General features: G+C 34.7%; 1 protein-coding gene across 7 annotated transcripts in view; it reads left to right on the plus strand.

Moving 5' to 3' along the window:
- The window catches only part of LOC149568217 (uncharacterized), a 203536-nt gene that overhangs the window by 180369 nt on the left and 5656 nt on the right, over positions 1-17511 (plus strand). For 2 of the 7 annotated variants that reach the window (XM_089821220.1, XM_089821225.1), the window contains 3 exons: positions 2816-2984; positions 3232-3290; positions 3408-3752. In XM_089821220.1, the coding sequence (XP_089677346.1) occupies positions 2816-2984; positions 3232-3290; positions 3408-3434 (255 nt within the window). In that variant the 3' untranslated portion in view covers positions 3435-3752. Of the gene's footprint in view, positions 1-2815; positions 2985-3231; positions 3291-3407; positions 3753-5216; positions 5333-17511 lie in introns of those variants that run through there. The other 5 variants (XM_089821221.1, XM_089821226.1, XR_016362527.1 and 2 more) reach the window with 4 other exon arrangements.

Genomic DNA, 17511 nt, shown 5'->3' on the forward strand with positions numbered 1-17511 from the left:
GCTCTACTTTCATGGTAGTGAAAACTACTTTATTTAAAAGTTTCTTGATGTTAGACTTGGTCTTTTGCATTGCATCTTAGGGATTGAGTTTACTCAATCATAGTCAGGTTTGGTGCTTAGGCAACCCAAGTATGCATTTGATATGCTTTCCAAATTTTGCATGAATAACTGTAAGCCTGCATTGATTCCATTTCTGTTAGGAGTAAAAGATGAGGCTAAGTAGTCTTCACCCTTGGTTGATGTTACTTTATATTGAAAACTTGTTGGAACTGGCTCATACAATACTGGACATTTCATATGTGGCGGGTATGGTCTCTTGATTCATGCAAGAGCCATATGAGTTGTATAAGTGGATCTTGTGCTACATTTGGGGTACTAATAGTCACGGGATTTTCGACTACATTTGGGGTGCTAATAACTATGGAATTTTCTGCTATATTTGGGGTGCTATATTGACGGTTGGACACATATTTAAATTGGGTAGGGGATTTTGATTATTGCAAGTCTACTTATGGGTATTGATTCTCACTTGATTCTGGTCTAGTTTGTTGGGCAAGCAAGAAGTCTATAGTTACTCTTTCATTGATAGAGACTGAGTATCAAAGGGTAGTCAATGTCACCACTGAGGCTATTTGGCTTGAACATATTATCACTGAGCTCAGCATTCTATTGAGAAAGCCTAAAATCATGTTTCAATTCCGTTCATCATCAAAGGATGAAACACATTGAGATACATATGCACTACATTTGGGAGCTGACTCAAGAAGGAACCATTGATCTTAAGTATTATTATACATGGGAGTAGACTACATATATCTTCAGAAAACCTACACAAAAAGTAATTTTAACTACAAACCTTTTATAGGGTTCAACTACTTTAGGAGGGGCTTCTTAGTCCTTCATTTTCTCTCTACTTTTTCGGGGACACATCATCAAAGGATGAAACACATTGAGATATATATGCACTACATTTGGGAGCTGACTCAAGAAGGAACCATTGATCTTAAGTATTATTATACATGCAAGTAGACTACATATATCTTCAGAAAACCTTCACAAAAAGTAATTTTAACTACAAACCTTTTATAGGGTTTGACTACTTTAGGAGGGGCTTCTTGGTCCTTCATTTTCTCTCTACTTTTTCGGGGGCATTTTCTCTCTCTATCTGGAGGGTTGTTCCTCTTATGGGGAACTTATTTTGGAGTGGATATATATGTGGATGGGTACCTATCATGGCTTAATTTTCTGAGACTCATTTTTTTCATCCACTTAAGCTATGCAAGACAGGTTGTGTAGTGTATGTCTCTTTTTTTAAATGTTAGGGGGTATTTTTTTCCTCCTACATACATTATTCAAGCTTCCCTATGTTTATTAAGAATGGTTAATATTAGGACACATGGGGAAATACATCAGCTACATGTGTCACTCTCTCCAACACATGGGTGTTTGAGTTATACACCCTTTTTTGACTTGCCATGCCACCTCTCATAGCCACTATTTATTCCTTACCTGTATAAGTTATGGGGTAGTTGGGTATTTCACCCTCTTTTGGCTTTATGTGCCACCTTTCACAGCTCCTTTTCTATCATCACTGTAGGAGGATATGCTACATGTTTTTGCATTTATCAAGTAGGTAAAAACTCCCACATTTTATGGGAAGTAGGAGTTTATACACTCTTCTCTCACTTTCAATAGTTTAGTGATAGCTCGTTGAGAGTATTATGAGCATTCATGTGAATAAATCTCAAGCAACCTGTGCAGCTTCTATAAATGGCAACTGAAAGTGATGAAAAGTTCATGTGAATAAATCTCTATACTTCCATTTTCATAGACATCAAATTCAACCAAATTTAGCACGCATATCTTCATCTGCTCCCTCAGCCTGGCAGAAACAGTTCTCTGATACCAATTGTAATGTCCGCTTTTCTGGATCATCCTAAACCTTGCCTTTGAGTCTGTCAATGCAATATAAATAGATCTGATTCAATACTGTTTCCTCCTTCGATGCTGATCACTGCTGCACTGAATGAATGCTTATTGTTCAATGGTTCAAGCTTCAATCCATCAACTGGATTGCTGAATTTTGTCTACAATTTTATAATGTTTGATGTCCCTTTGAAAATGATTCCTTGATGGATCAATGTGAGATAAATGCTTCCTGGTTTAATGCCCCCTCCAATTTAAAATCTTATACTCTTATATCCTTCCCATATCGTTGAAGGTGGTGTACCATTAGACGGCACTCTCTTTAAAAGTGGCATTTCTTCACAACCAGTTTAGTAGCTGTCTTGATCATTTGTTAAATGCTGCATTTAATTGTAAATTACATTGATGTCTTTTTGTAATTAAATCACTTTATTATAATTGATGCCTTAATTACATGGTTTGCTGTTTATTGAGTCAGCGCTTTTTTTTTTTTCCCTTTTTGTCAATACTTGGATTGCTTGGCCATTTTAATTTCTCTTCCTTAGACAGGGTCATGACATCCTTCTGATGTTAATATTTTGTCAAACTTGTATTTTCTTCAAAAAACATGACATGCACAGTTTGCCTCTTTTTAGTTTGTACATACTTTGCATCATAGACAATGAAAACTTGTAATTATTCTTTTTAAGTCATTTGGAACAAGATAATATAAATAAGAAATTCACCAATTACTTAATGTTAGTTTTGTTCACAAAGGGAACCGTGAATTTTGAATTTAAATTAATTGGGACAAGAAAGAAATAACAATCTCTAACATGTCAGTTGGAACAAGAAGAGAGTAATATCAATCTTTCCAATTATTAAGCCATGAATTTTGAGTTTCTGACAGGTGGTGGTGGTATCAAGGTGGTTTGGGGGGATTCTACTTGGTCCAGACAGATTTAAACATATTAATAATGCAGCTCGTTCACTTTTGCTTAGTTGTGGCTACATCAAAAGTACAGGCTCAAGCAACTCTACCTCTCAGCAGAAACATGGAAGAGGAACAAATCAAAAAGGTTAGTACCATAAAGTTTGACAGTCACGTTGGTTTTGTTGGACTGTCCACGAGGCTAAGAACTTTTTATATGTTTGCCATTAGGAAACAAACATTTTTAATCATTTGTGTTATCTTGGAAACTGGAGAATTTTTCTTTGATTTTATATTTTGATTGTCTTTATGGAATTCTATGAACCGGACTGACGACTTTACGTGGTCTTGTGTCATACAAATTGAAATTATCTTGATTTTATAAAACTGTGTAGAAAGATGCAGACTTAAGACATTGTGTGAACTTGGAAAAATTCATGTCTACTTATTTAGGGTATGTTGAAAACTAGTAAAACTGACCCTTTGGTTAGATTGATATAGAATTTATATATATCCCAGATTAAGAATTTCATGTAGACTGAATCTGTTTTGGATTGTTAACTGGACACAGGGAAAAGGAAATAAATACCAAGACTAAAGAATCCTGAAAGTAGTATATTTGGACCTGGCATGTAATGGATTTTTCTTCCTTTATATGAAGAAGGAAAATCAAAAACATACAGAGCTACTCCTTTTCTTATGCTTGAACAATAGGTGGAGTGTTAGATCTTTTAATCAAGGTGAAACAATTTTTTTACTTCGGAGTTAAGCAATTAAGTTATAGAAGGATGAATAGATAATATTTTAATAGTTTGGTTTGTTTGTGAGTTATCTTTTTAAACATTACGATGAGTATGGTAAACTATTTGGATGTAGCAAATTTTTTTTAAATTATAATTTGTATTTGAAAAATACACTACTGTTGTTTTCATTCTATTTGTGTAATGAAAAACAACCTTTTAGTTGTATGTGATACATAACTTTAGATCCAACATCATGGGAAACATAAATGCAAAGAGTCTTTTCTATTAATCCATCGTGATTTATGAACTGAAAAACCAGCATTAGATAAGAGCCGCTTTCTTGAATGAGTTATTTCCACACTATCTGTCCTAGGACTATGAGAACACGGTGATCATACACCATATTATATCTTTAGCACAGGCTCAATTTAGCATGACATAATTATCAATGACAACATTTAAGCAACATCTGATCAAGCTATCCTTTTTCAGGAAGAATGTTCAATTATCTAACTTTTGAAGGAAAAGAACAAAAATTGGAGAACCGCCTTCCATCTAGGGAAAATGACCTAGTAGTTGAGCATGTTTGAGTAGTAATAGCATTCCTTGATTTAATGTCCAATATTATTAATAGTGAAGAACCAATATTTCCGACTTTAAAGTTTTCAAGTGTTGATGATGAGTACTTATAACTGAATGAAATGTATTTCTTAGATCTAAAAAGCAACAATTATGTGATGTCACATTAGCGCACCAGTAAAACATGAATTAGTGTCCAACTACTTGCCAAATCTTTTTGGGCATTTTGGGCAGCTCAATAAAAAGATTGCTTATGTGGCATCATGTTTGATGTGGCCCTGAAGCCCTAGTCATTAGAAGGAGACTTGCCAAGTAAGTTTGTGAAAATTTTCGAATGATTTGAAAGTTCCATGTAGGATTTGGAGAGGCATGGACTTAGGGTGCTCAACTACTAGGTCCTCTCCTCTCCCTCAAGTCCCTAAGAGTAAAATCAAATCATGTTTACAATATAATCTTGTAGAGATAACTTTTTTTATGCTTTTATCAATAACTCTTAATTATAGTCATTATTGATCCATCTACATCCATCCACTTGTTTAGCATAAGTAATCATCCTTGACTACTATGATGTAAGGAGATTATGATGAATGCGTCGGATGGTTTGAAATTTCTAGGCTTGGAACCATTGTAGACATTAATGTCACCATAGTTGCTAATGTGAGATAGGGTCTTGTGTGGGAGTGGTGCTGAAATTCCATGTTGACTCAACTCTTTTTCTTTAACAATTATACAAAGCCCATTTCGTATCTTTATGTGATTCCTATGCTTGATTCTCTAACTTCATCTTCTCTCTTGCTTTAGCTAACCTAGAGGTCTTGCGAAATCCATGGAAATTTTGTTTGAAGCAATGATCATCTTTCTTGTAGCTTTTTTCTTTTCACTATATTTGGAGTCATTCATTTATGTTTACTCATCTTGAATTTTTTGCTAACCTCCTTGAGCTCTTTACCGAAGTATTCTTGTTGCTTGTTTATTTTATTTTTCGTTCAAGGCCTTGGCCTATTGGACCTCTTGCATGGCATAATCATACTTATGTTTGTTTTTTTCTTTTGTGCCAGATAAATAAATAAAAAGTGTCATTTGCCATGGAGAATAGGCCAACTCATCAATTTTCTTGGATGCTTGTACATCATACTAGAAATTATGATTGTCTAAATGTTTGCAGAGCATTTCTTGTTAAATCAAGCATAATTGTGTGATGTAGGAGCATCTTGGGGGTAAGAGCAATCTTGCATCACCCAAAAATATTTCATTTCTGGTTCTTGAATAAGGGTTGTCTCAGTGCAAAGTTTTTGTTTTTGGAGGCTTGCTTCTTAGTAAGTCAATAATATGAGCTCAGAATGTCCTAATTTCAGAGGTAGATGTTCATCTTGGATATAGCAACCTACCAGATGAGGCTCAGTGAGATCATATCATGAGTATTTGTGAATTTATTCAGGATTTTTGGTGTACAATTTTGGTATAAAAACTTCACACTCACTGTTGAACACCTTATAGGCCCAAGATGGGCTCCAAAGTGGGGTCGACTGGAGCTTGTGTAATTGTGGTCATGTAGATCAAAAGTTGAGGATTCCAAAAAGTGGTTATAATAGCCAATCAGAGTGACGGTTCAAAAGTTATGGCCTACTGAAGTTAGGCCAACCAAAATTTTCAAAAGAAGTGTCAAAGGTGTATCAAGCCGACTCTATATGTAATTTTAGAGTTAGTTGGTCTCAAGGGTTAGGGTTTGATGTTTAGAAACTTCTCTGGTGGTGTAAAAACACATATTTAAGGAATGCCCATACACTATCTAGGACAGCTCCAAGTGGTATTTTGCATCTCTATGTTGCAAATTAGTGTAAGGAAGCAAATTATTGTAAGGAAGGCACCCATGTGGGTTTGCATATTGTATTTAAAAATTCTATAATTTTGCATTTGCAGTGATAATAAGAAGCCCATATTTTGTTCTCGCAAATTGTTATTATTTCTTTGTTTTTGTTATGTGTTTTTGGCAATAAGGGGAGCACCCTTCATAGTTGTGACACCTTGATTCTAATCGTTGGGTTATTTTCTTATTATTTCATTGGTTGTTTTGGTTTACCTACTTGTGAACTCTTGTATTATTTGATCATACAACCTTTTAATACTTGCACATTTTAATCAAATTAGTGTGTTCCCTCTTCTTCCTCCTAGTAAATTTTGTGTTGGGTGTTTTGAGGTTCATTTTATGCCTTAAAAAAGAGAATGTGAGATTGTAACACGTGTGCCCTACATTAGATGCACATCATCATGCTTTGAGTTCTCTACATTGCCATGCTCCACATTAGCAAACTCATCACCACCTTCATCTATTCTTATTAGGTTAGCCATGTACATTCTATGCTTTTGTCAATTTGCATGGAATTTGGCTACAATTTTAGGTTTCAACCCATAAATCAATTAACTTGTCATTTTGAACAAATAATTAAATTGAATTTAGCCAATGGAAGAAGTATATGGTCCAAGTTATAAGGTTCACATGCAAGAAAATGATCAACTTTTATATCAGTAAGAAAGGAGCACCATTTCTGAAAATGGAAATAGTTGGATAAATGTGGGGAACCTTATTGGAAGTTATCTTAATAACTCATATGGTGTTATTTCTACCCTCATTTAATAACCTTTGAATGCATCAAAAAATTGGAACTCATAAAGTTATCTCAGCTTAAACTTTCTTCATGTATACCTAGAATAGTTAATAAAGGGCAACACAATCCTTGAGCTATACCTTAAAGGAATATGTAACACCCCACTAAGGAACCTAAAAGGGCATCTCAATAAACACGAGAATGACATGTTTTTCAAAATAAAGAATAAAACTAAAATAACAATTGCATATAGAATTAACCTGTCAATGATACATTATGTTAAATGTTGATCAAATAGCAAGGTCCTCAACATTGCTACATACTAGAATGCATAACATACATGACTAATATATTTAGGTCATCATAAAACTATGAACAAGTTTACAATATAAATAGATTCATTTAAATATTGCAACCAAATAACATATAGTCATATGATAATATCAAGGTCAAACATCTTTATCCACTTCTTTCATTACATTACAAGTAATCATAGATATATGTTTAGATTTTCAAATCAATAGTCATTTTTTGAAAGCATATTTACATATACATTTGCTATTGCCTTGTCAAGGAGTTACAATACTATATCAATACATCAATGTGATGTTATAGACAATTTTGTACCATTACATCAACACAAAGCTACATAATATGATACAGTGAATCACAATAATCATTTGGCTAGATGGAGCTATTGAGAATAGGCAAGATAACTTGAGAAGCTTACAAATAACTTTGAAAAATCGATGCTAAAAATATTTTCCACCCAACCATATGGAACCCTAAGGCTCACTCTCTCAAGCTAGGAGAGAATACAAGACCCTGTACCACACAAGCAAACACAAGCAACAAGAAAATGAACATCTAAACCAAACAATAACATAGGGTATTTACAAGGGGTAGGCAACAATGATAATGCAAAATACTAGAGGAAAACTACAAGGTTAAAAAAGAGAGAGTCATAAGAAACATGTAGGATATTATCATCACAGAGTCCCCGACTATCTTGGGTTTTATTGGTAGTCTCCCCCTCTAGAGCTTGACCTTGAAGTGAGGCCTCATGGAATCAACATTCCTTTCATGAGGACAAGTAAGTCAATTTGCTAACTCTATGCTACCATCTTCACCTATCTATAGTCCACACATGATTTCTCATGGCCATGGGCGAGGTAACATAATTATCTTGTTTAATGTTTTAACCCTTCCCCAAAAAATTATTACCACTTGATTATTCATCCACAATGGCTTACCTTGGAAGTCACTTAGGGTCCTAACCCCCATTTCGAGTCACTCCCCTAATTATATTCCTAGAAAACCACTCCTATACCCCAAACTAAATGCCTAAAATAAAATATCACCTATCGAACAACCTTAGAGATATCCTCATAAACACCACATTTTCAATGAAATCTTGAAAAGCAGAGTTTGGAGCATACAATGTGAATGATCTTGATATATTTATACATCCCACCACAACAAAAGGGGCATTAATACCAAAATTCACATGTGCCTTATGCTAAAAATATCACATGAACTTCGTTAGGTTCCCAATTCATAAACAACAATTCAGATACATTGTGGCTCGTGAAAAAGACCTCTTTTGGATATATTCCACTAAATATCATGGCACACTCATCAACATATCATCATTAACAAAATTCCTACCATTAAAACCCATGAACAAAAAAGATATCTCCTACGACCTCAATTGCATAGTTAGGCATCAAAAACATGTTATAATAACATGAGATAGAACATCCATAAGAGGTCATGAAGCTTTAACACCCAAGCAACAAGATGGAATTACACATGATAAAACCCTAGCCTTTGGTAATACTTAGAACAATCCAAAAACCACACCATAGCACTTCTACCATAACATTAAGAATAAAATCCTACATATATGATCAACAAGGCAAATCACCATAAGCTTAACACATATCCAAACACACATTGATAAAATATATAATTAAGACTTAGAGAAGGTCCAAAACTTGGTACAAGTATAATATGTAATATTGCCCCTAATAATGGACAAAAAATCGTGTTTAAATATAAATACTAAGATGTGAAAATCAATGACATTCTTGAAGTCCCTAGCAACTATTAGCTAAAACCAAAACACCAAATCCCACCATATCTTTCATTACATAATGAAATAATCACATCATTATTACCAATTAGTCAACTAAATATAACACAAGAACGTCATTGGGTTGAGATGGGCATATCTAAGGGGCTACCAGAAATCATTAAGTTAGAGCCCTCTAAAGGATTTTGAATACCAATTATGGACTATGAAGAGCTTCCCTTCATATGTAGGTAGTGTTTTAAAATGGGTCACTTGGTGGCCCAATGCGGATTATAGAAGGCTAAGACAAAAAGGTATGCTTCTTGGTGGAAGGGTAATTCTAAACATTATACTTTTGTTAAGAAAGCACAAGAGTCTATCGGTACTACTAGTTTTGAGGGTGTCCCTCCTATTGGGTCTACTAGCATTGTTGTTGGTAGTTTTGATGTTGGACAATCTGTAGGTGTCTCTTCTACAAGAATTGTTCCTATTGGGTCCGTTAGTAAATCTCCTGGTAGTTATACTACTGGCATTGTTGTTGGTAGTTGTATTGGCATTGCTACTAGTAGTTTTGATGTTGGATAGTCTACAGGTGTCTCTTTTGTTGGGTCTTTTCCTGCGGGATTTGTTGGCTAAACTCCTGGTAATTCTGCTACTATTGTTGGCTTAAATTTTAGCTCTATGTTGGTCAAAGCATCTTTTGAATTTGTTGTCTGGGCTAGGAGTTTTGATTCTATTGGGCTTTCTGTTAGAGATGGTTCTAATTTTGTTTTTGTTATTGTTGGTTATGATGGCATTCCTCCGATGCAGGGCTCCTTTGTTAGTTCTATCCAAAAATCTTTTCTTTTAATTGTGGTTAGCTTGTGTTCTATTCTCTCTTGGTTTCTCAAGATTGGCAAGAGAAGGCTTCTTTGTTGGAGGAGGGATGGACTCCAGTGGTTGGAAAACATCACAAAAGTTATCTCCTCAATCTGATATGAGTTTATGTTCCCAAAAGAAGGGAGGTAATGGAAAGTTGTAGATTTCCCTTGTTTTGTGCAGGTTGCAGCATCCTGGGTTCTTTCCCGTTGAGAAAATTAGGCTTTCTATTTATTTCTTCTTTTTTGATGGTTTCTTTTGGTCTTGAATAGTGTTGTCCTTGGCACTATTCCTTTGGTTTGGGTTGCTTCTTTGTGTTTGTAGGCATTGTTCTATCTTGGGAGCTTCATTGAATATCTTTATCCTCTATAAATTGTAAAGGGTTTAAAGTCCCTTCAAAACTTGTTTTTACATTAATCGAAAACACAAGAACATGATCATATATTTGATACCATAAGGTGAACATTAACTCTACTATTTTTAAAAACTTTATCCATTTAGCAAATTCATGCTTGATAAAAATTTACAACTACTTCCAAAAATATAACCAATAACTACTATATGTTCTATCCAATGAAATAATAACAAAAGTATTACACGAGACAAAGAATGCTTTCAAACTTAATTCAACAAAGTAAATGATAAATATACACACCACTAGCAATTGCACCTAAACAAGGTATAATGTTAATACTAGTAGGAAAGCATACTTGGGAGAATATATTTCGTGGTGAGGAAAAAAATGGGAGAGCACATGTGACAATGATGCTTGTCATTTTTTTTTTAAATGGTACTTGCATTGAGGTGGAAGTAGTGAAGAAGACATTGTTTTGCACATATAGTTAATTGGAGGGAAGGAAGTTTTGTGTATCAAGATCCATGTCATTTTCTATTTGAGTCTAGTCTAGTCCACTCTCCACATCATAATTAATGTTGCATATATCGTGTTGTTAGAGAGAGAGAGGGGGGGGTGGGGGGAGGGATAGGGAGGGAGAGGGAGGGTGGGGGGTTGTGGGGGGTGGGGGGGTGTGGGGGGAGGGGAGGGGAGAGAGAGAGAGTTGTGCTAGGTAAACTAACTCTTTTTTCCTTATAATTGTATATGGATTGTTCATCATTTGTTTGTATTTGTTATAAGTGAAAGTCGATTGAATGTGGAGATCATTTAATGACTTGAATCTGGATATTGTCATTAGTGTTATGCCTTGCCTTTCCATCCTACCAATATCAATGGTTTCTTTTTTGCATTGTTAGGCCTTGGGATTTGTGTATGGTTATAGTCCATGCTATTATGAGGGTTTTTTATCTACCTTTGGCTTCCCAAATATATGAGAACTATTGGTATATGTTTGGGGTCTTTTTCATTCTATGCAGGGTTGTAATTATCAAATGTTGCCACAACATATATTGGAATATCAATTAGTTTGGTACAACAGATGTAAACAATTTTAGCTAGTTCATGAAGAGCTTCATTGACAAATCTCATTTATGTCCTAATGTTTGTTGTGAGCATGATGCATTGACCTCTACAAAGTAGAACATTTTTTTCAAGTTGTTCATTAAGACTTGCATTGTCAATTATACTCCCAGTGTTTATCATAGTACTCAATGCAATTGGGTGGGTCAACATTTTCATCATTCTTCAGTTGTGGAGTTGAATCAAATCATTGGTGAAAAACAGATGCATAGAGTTGTCAAATATTTTGTTTCCCACTCGATTGAAGATGGTTATGTGTGCTTGACATTAGGAACTCCCAATCTTTGTGCATTGGTTAGACATTTCTAATGTTCTACAACATTTTCAGGAATTTTGGTTGTGTTGTAGATTCTCCTTGTCAAAAAACAGTTTGTAATGTCACAACAGTTGTGAAATGTTCCCACAACAATCTAAGAAATGAACCTGATGCATTGATGGGTTTGTTGTGAATCCCCAATCGAAATTATAGAGGCACCACAAAAAGAATGATATTGGTTGTAAGGAAATGCCTTTCCTAGCTTGGTATCTATTTTTAGCAGTAGTTTTGGGCCTATGGAACTCATTTCATCAATCAGAATATTTTTATGTCCTTCAAATCTTCTTGGAATGTTGCCAATGATTGTCCTTGTCAAGGTTGTGTTTCTTTAACAAGAATCTTGAGAATCGAATGTATAGCGAACACATGGATGTTGAATGTAGCAAATCGTATAGGTGCCAGTGTCGGAAGTAGACTCTTGTTTTGCAATGTTTGACTTTTGAGTGCATTTTTTATGCAAGCAATCAAGTAGGATTTACACATAATAGATGTCCCTTGTATAATTAGGCACAATGGTTCAACAAAGGGGCATGCACTATGCTCAACAATTATCATGAGTGCCAATTTTTGCTTCTCCTACAACATAATTTAGGAATTTTAAAACCAAATGTCATGCTCCCATTTGCGTTAGATGGTTTTTTCATATTGATGAATTTTGTCATAATTTCATGCAATTGTTTTGGTGTTGCAATAAGATCTCGTATGTTATTTCTACCAAACTCTCTCTTGCCAAGGACATCAAGTTCATGTAGGGTAACAAATTTTGAGGGGTCCGTTCAAGAAAAGAATTGGCATTCATTCAAATCTATTGTCTCCCTCATGTCCATGTCATTATCACTTTGTTCATCTTTTAAGCCTAGTTTGTCTTGGATGTCGCGAACAATGTGTTGCACATCATATTTGGTTGCGTTCATCTGCTTCCAATTCATGATTATTGGTTCCTTTGTAAGGCCTATGTTAGTTCCAATATTGCAGAAATGTTTGTACAAAAGTAGCTCACTCCAATAAAACATCTCAAATTATTTTGAGTCCTCTGGGATATTGTAGAACTTTAGGAACATACTAACAATTGTTATTACATCTCTTTCTTTCCATTTGCATTGCTTGTGGCTTGTAGAGTAAGAGAAAGATCTTGTTGATTCTATTAGCGTTAGTGATTCAAGTACAAGAGGCCTTGTCATGTAGGCATGTAGATAGCTTGAATGGAAATGGGTGTCATCAAATGTTCTTGTTATTTGGTGGAAAACTTTCCATCCAACATTTAGACTTGTGAAAGGGTGATTACAAATGACAAGGGGCAATTTATGAAGCATGTGACATGCTCCTATATTACATTGTGCTACGATTTCAATCAAGAATTTCTCGGGAAGCTGGAAGATCTGGGTTACATGGTTGCTTGGGTGCTGAAATTCTTCTCAACATATTAGTATAAACCTCAAATATTCTCTCTTCTTTTCTTGCATACTTGGCAATGTATTTGAAAACAAGTGCTCATGACATAACATGTTGATAATCTATGTTGACTCCTCATATCAAAATCATTTATGTGTTGTGTAGTTTAACCTATCATCATTTTTTGCAGGTTCATATTTTTCCTTCCCATCATGATCATACATACAAGTAGAGATACTTTGTTCTTTCCATGGAGCTCTCTATCAACATTCCATTATTTCCCTCTTTTATAGACATGTTCTCTTTGTGCATTTCATGTCATTGGACCCAATTAGCTATGTCTTTGTAGTCATGGAAAGGACTTGTAGCAAAGATTTCATTTGTGTCTAACAAGCATGGGCCATTTAGCGGAGAGCAAAAAAATGTATTGTTTCTACTTGGGGCATATCACGAGGGTTGCAAACATTGACATACTTCAGCTGTGTTCTCACAATTATGTATATCCATATCAAAGACATCATGGAGCCAAATAACTCTATGGATGTAACTAGTCCCTCCATGTTGTCACTCAGTTCTATGTTAATAGTCCCTTGCAACGAGCAATTTTTCAATCACTTCCTCAGAAAAGATTCTAAATTGTCCATGCAAGTACAATGATGTGATACGGTAATTATCGATGAAATTTTCCAAGCATTTCTTGTTTGTTTACATTCTAACAAGAGCATCATTAGAGAGAAACATTGTAGATCAAGCCACTTTGTATACATTGCACTTAAAGTGAAGCAAAGTGTCCTTATTTAGTTGATCATATTTGTCAACTTAGCATGATACCTATTCAAATATGGTCATTTACCTCTAATGGAAGACCCAAAGAGCATGACATCCTCAACCAATTTTTTGTTTGGTAGATTGTGCAAGTGCGATTGAAGGAACTCAATGGTGGTTGGTATGTTCTCCTCAATATTATTTTTACAAGAACAACACTAAGCAAATGACTATGATGTTGCATCATAAGACTAAAGAGGAAAGATCATGCCACTTTGTATTTCTTGCTCTTAAAGTGAAGAAAATTATAGGAGTCCCTATTTTGGTTGATCATGTTTGTCAACTCAGCACATCACTTATTCCAATATGGTCTTGCGCATTGTATGGAAAACCCAAAGCACATGACCTCCTCAACCAATTGTGTCTAGTAGATTTTGCAAGTGTGGCCAAAGGGACTCAATGGTGGTTAAAATGTTCTCAACATTTTTTTTACTAAAATAGGCACAAGACGTTGACTACAATGTCACGTCATAAGATTAAAGAGGAAATGTTTAAGGCATGGATATCTGCCAAATCTTTGGTTATGAAATCTCACCAAGTGCAACATGTAGTCATGCATTCTTACTTCTTTTAGTCTTGGTTGCATGTGTAAAGCAACTCCTCTTGGGAAGAGAGTTGGAAACGCCATTTAAAGTAATCCCTTGGTATTCTATTCATTTATTGAAGATGGGACCATTTTAGGCCACTTGATAAAAGCATCTTTGTTTCCCTTGAGGCCTATTGTTTCCTTAATACTATCTAGTTCATGTTGCATGTTTTCAATTATCCCCATGAATGAGGAAGTATATGGTGTGTTGATTTCACCCTAGTCTTCTTCAATTTGCATTTCATAATTTGGGATTTTTGTGTTGTCATTAATCTCAATAGTATGAAGCATGCTTGAAATGTTTGTTCTTACATCAGGGATCTTTGTTAAGTGTTAAATACTTATAACAACATCATTACAATATGGGTCACCTCACTTTGTATTCTAATGCATATCAAGTGTGTTCTCAACTCACAAAAAGTCATAATAATGCCTTTCTCCTTGTTGCCTTGGAACTACTAATACATCTAGTTCCTCTTTTATACATGGGAGAACATTTGCAATGCCTTGTATATCTTTTGCAAAGTTAATTGTGAGTACTATATTTGTATTGGCCTCAAAGAGTGTACGTTACTTGCAATACTAGGTTTACTATGGCAATGAGCATTTCTTCAATCCATGATAGTCTTTTCAATACAATAGGTTGTTTTCCTAGGTCCATGTTGTGTAATGAGAAATGATGAATCCCTTTCTCTTTGAAGCATCATTGGAAAATTGTATGAATACTCAAAAAGTGAACAGGCGTTCTAGGGTAAGATTCATTGTAGATAATACATATGTGCAATTTGGAAAGGGCATCTATTCTATCCCTAAATATATTTTATGTTGTGACAAACTTAGAGTTGCTAACTAGTGTCATTTTTTGCCATGGTTGTTACTCTGTTGTGTTCCAATAGCCATGGAGCACTTCAATTTCTAAGGTGATGTCATTTTTTAGAGTATCTTGTTGCTATTTGCAATGCTTACGATAGTTTTGGTTTGATATACAATTTTGTTGTTTTGAAGCTTCTATTTGATGGGGGACATTTGGCCTTTTTCTAATGTCTTTGCAGACCTTCGCTCAACTATTTCCTCTTTATGTCAAGCACAATAAGCTCGATTTCTCATTTGACTTTGTATTAATCAAGTATCAACTTGATGTTGTTGGTTGGGACAATCCATGACCTACATTTTAAACATAGTAGACCCTTAAAATAGACACATGTGATAACTTAAGTTATAACTACTAATAAAAAATAAAGTCTTTAAAGTCAAACAAACTCAAAAAAAGGTCATGAATCTTCTTTAAATTTAAACTTTAATATCTAATAACAAGGAATTATCGATAAATGGAATGCTAAGACAATTTGAGTATCCATATCCATTGGTGATCTCAAACAGTTATGCACAACTACAAATATTCTCACAGATATTAAAAATTCAATTTAAGGAAATATTGCAAAATAATTCACTTTTATGAGCAATTAGAGATATTCATTCATAATTCTCCTATAAGAAAATGCTTACATATTGTATGTCCTAGGGTGGACTATGATGACCACACTTGAGGACAAAATATTGTAGATCTCTTTTGAGACATGTACATGTAACATCTAGCCAGGGATTTATGCTTAGAACCTTGTACAAGATGTACCTGTATTTAACTCCTCTATTATAGCATAGCCCTTAGTTTGTTGTATACATGCTAAGACTAATGTTTGTTGTCAATGCACATCTCTTTGATTTTTCCAAGAAGGAAATTTATCTTAGCAATGAAATCAACATCTTCAACTTTAATGACAGTGGTATTGAGGTGCTCTTTGTTATTGTATGTTTCATTTCCCTAGCTCAACATGAGGATGGTTGTCTTATTTGTCACACGGCATACTATAGCCTTGACAAAAAAAAATTGTATCCTCCTAAATTTGAAGAGTGTACATTTTTCTACAAATAACCTCGTGAGTTGTGCGACTTCACCAATGCAATTGCCTATATTGTGGTCTTGTAGTTGTAGTTGGAGTATAAGCTTATAGTTTCTAACTCTTGACTATTGTATTGTGCTTTGAACAAAGACACTTTCCATTAATGCTTCTTCATTGATCTCTTCTTGCATTCTTTTCCACTTGGTTCCATAGGGAAAGCTTGGTGGAAAATTGAGTCAATTTTAATGAACTTTTTTGTTGCCTTCAACATGCATTGCAGGCATTGAACTCTACAACCAACCTCTTTTCGAAGAGCACAAATTGGAAGCCTTCTAGGGGGTGACCTTGGGCAACATGTTTTCTTGTTGATAATTGGACATAGGTTGGATTTTTTTCAAGCCAGTTTCTGAGTTCTTTTGGCTCTTCTATATTAGGGTTTAAAGATAGACTTGTACTGGTTGTAGTGCTTATCACCTTGCTATTCTATTTAGACACACAACCATGTTTTATAGCAATGATAGTGATGTCATGTGAGAGGTAATTTTTTAGGAGTTGAGAACCTTCCTTTTCAACAACCATTCCCCATAAAGTAGCATCTATGGTTGTTTCTATAATGTCAATCAACCTTGCACTGTGTTGAGTACCTCCATTCCATAGTGACTTCTTGTTGTTTATCCTAGTTCCACGCAGATGACAAGTCCAATAACATCAACAATTGAATTATTAGTCTTGCCTAAAAATTTACTGATAGGTGTAGAAGAGAAATGATGTTTTGGGATCGAGAGGTTGTCATTACAAAGAGATACTTTTGATTCAACCAACAAAAAGATCTCCTACTCACTTGAGTCTATTATTAAGCATGGTTTCCCTGTACCACCAGATATCATGTATGTAGACCTGATCTGTATATTCTCAAAATGGTGTTCAACCATTTCCTTAAAACAAGTGATGCATGTCTCGGTTGCTTCCTTATCTATGACATCAAAGCTAAAGACTTTTTCACTTCATCTATTGTTCTTATATTTATAGATTTTCTTCATAGTTATGTGACCTCTAATAGTCCATCTTGTCTGAAAAGGGTTCAAGTTTATGATACGTGTTAGTATAACAGATGCTTCTCTCTTACCTTGGAGTGGCTTTATCCCATTAAAAAAAAAATTTGTAAGTGCATAATTTTCACTAGTTGTAACTTGATTTGAGTCTCCATACAAATTAAATGGCTCCAACACAAATTGTTCCTTGTCACTCGCTTGTTTAGGAAATGTGAGTATCAAATCACTTACTATTTTGTGCTTTGTACATATAATTTGAAGCATTACAA

This window comes from Cupressus sempervirens, chromosome 3 (genome assembly GCF_028749045.1).
Source record: "Cupressus sempervirens isolate cs-2001-9-10 chromosome 3, ASM2874904v1, whole genome shotgun sequence".
NCBI classification, from domain to species: domain Eukaryota; kingdom Viridiplantae; phylum Streptophyta; class Pinopsida; order Cupressales; family Cupressaceae; genus Cupressus; species Cupressus sempervirens.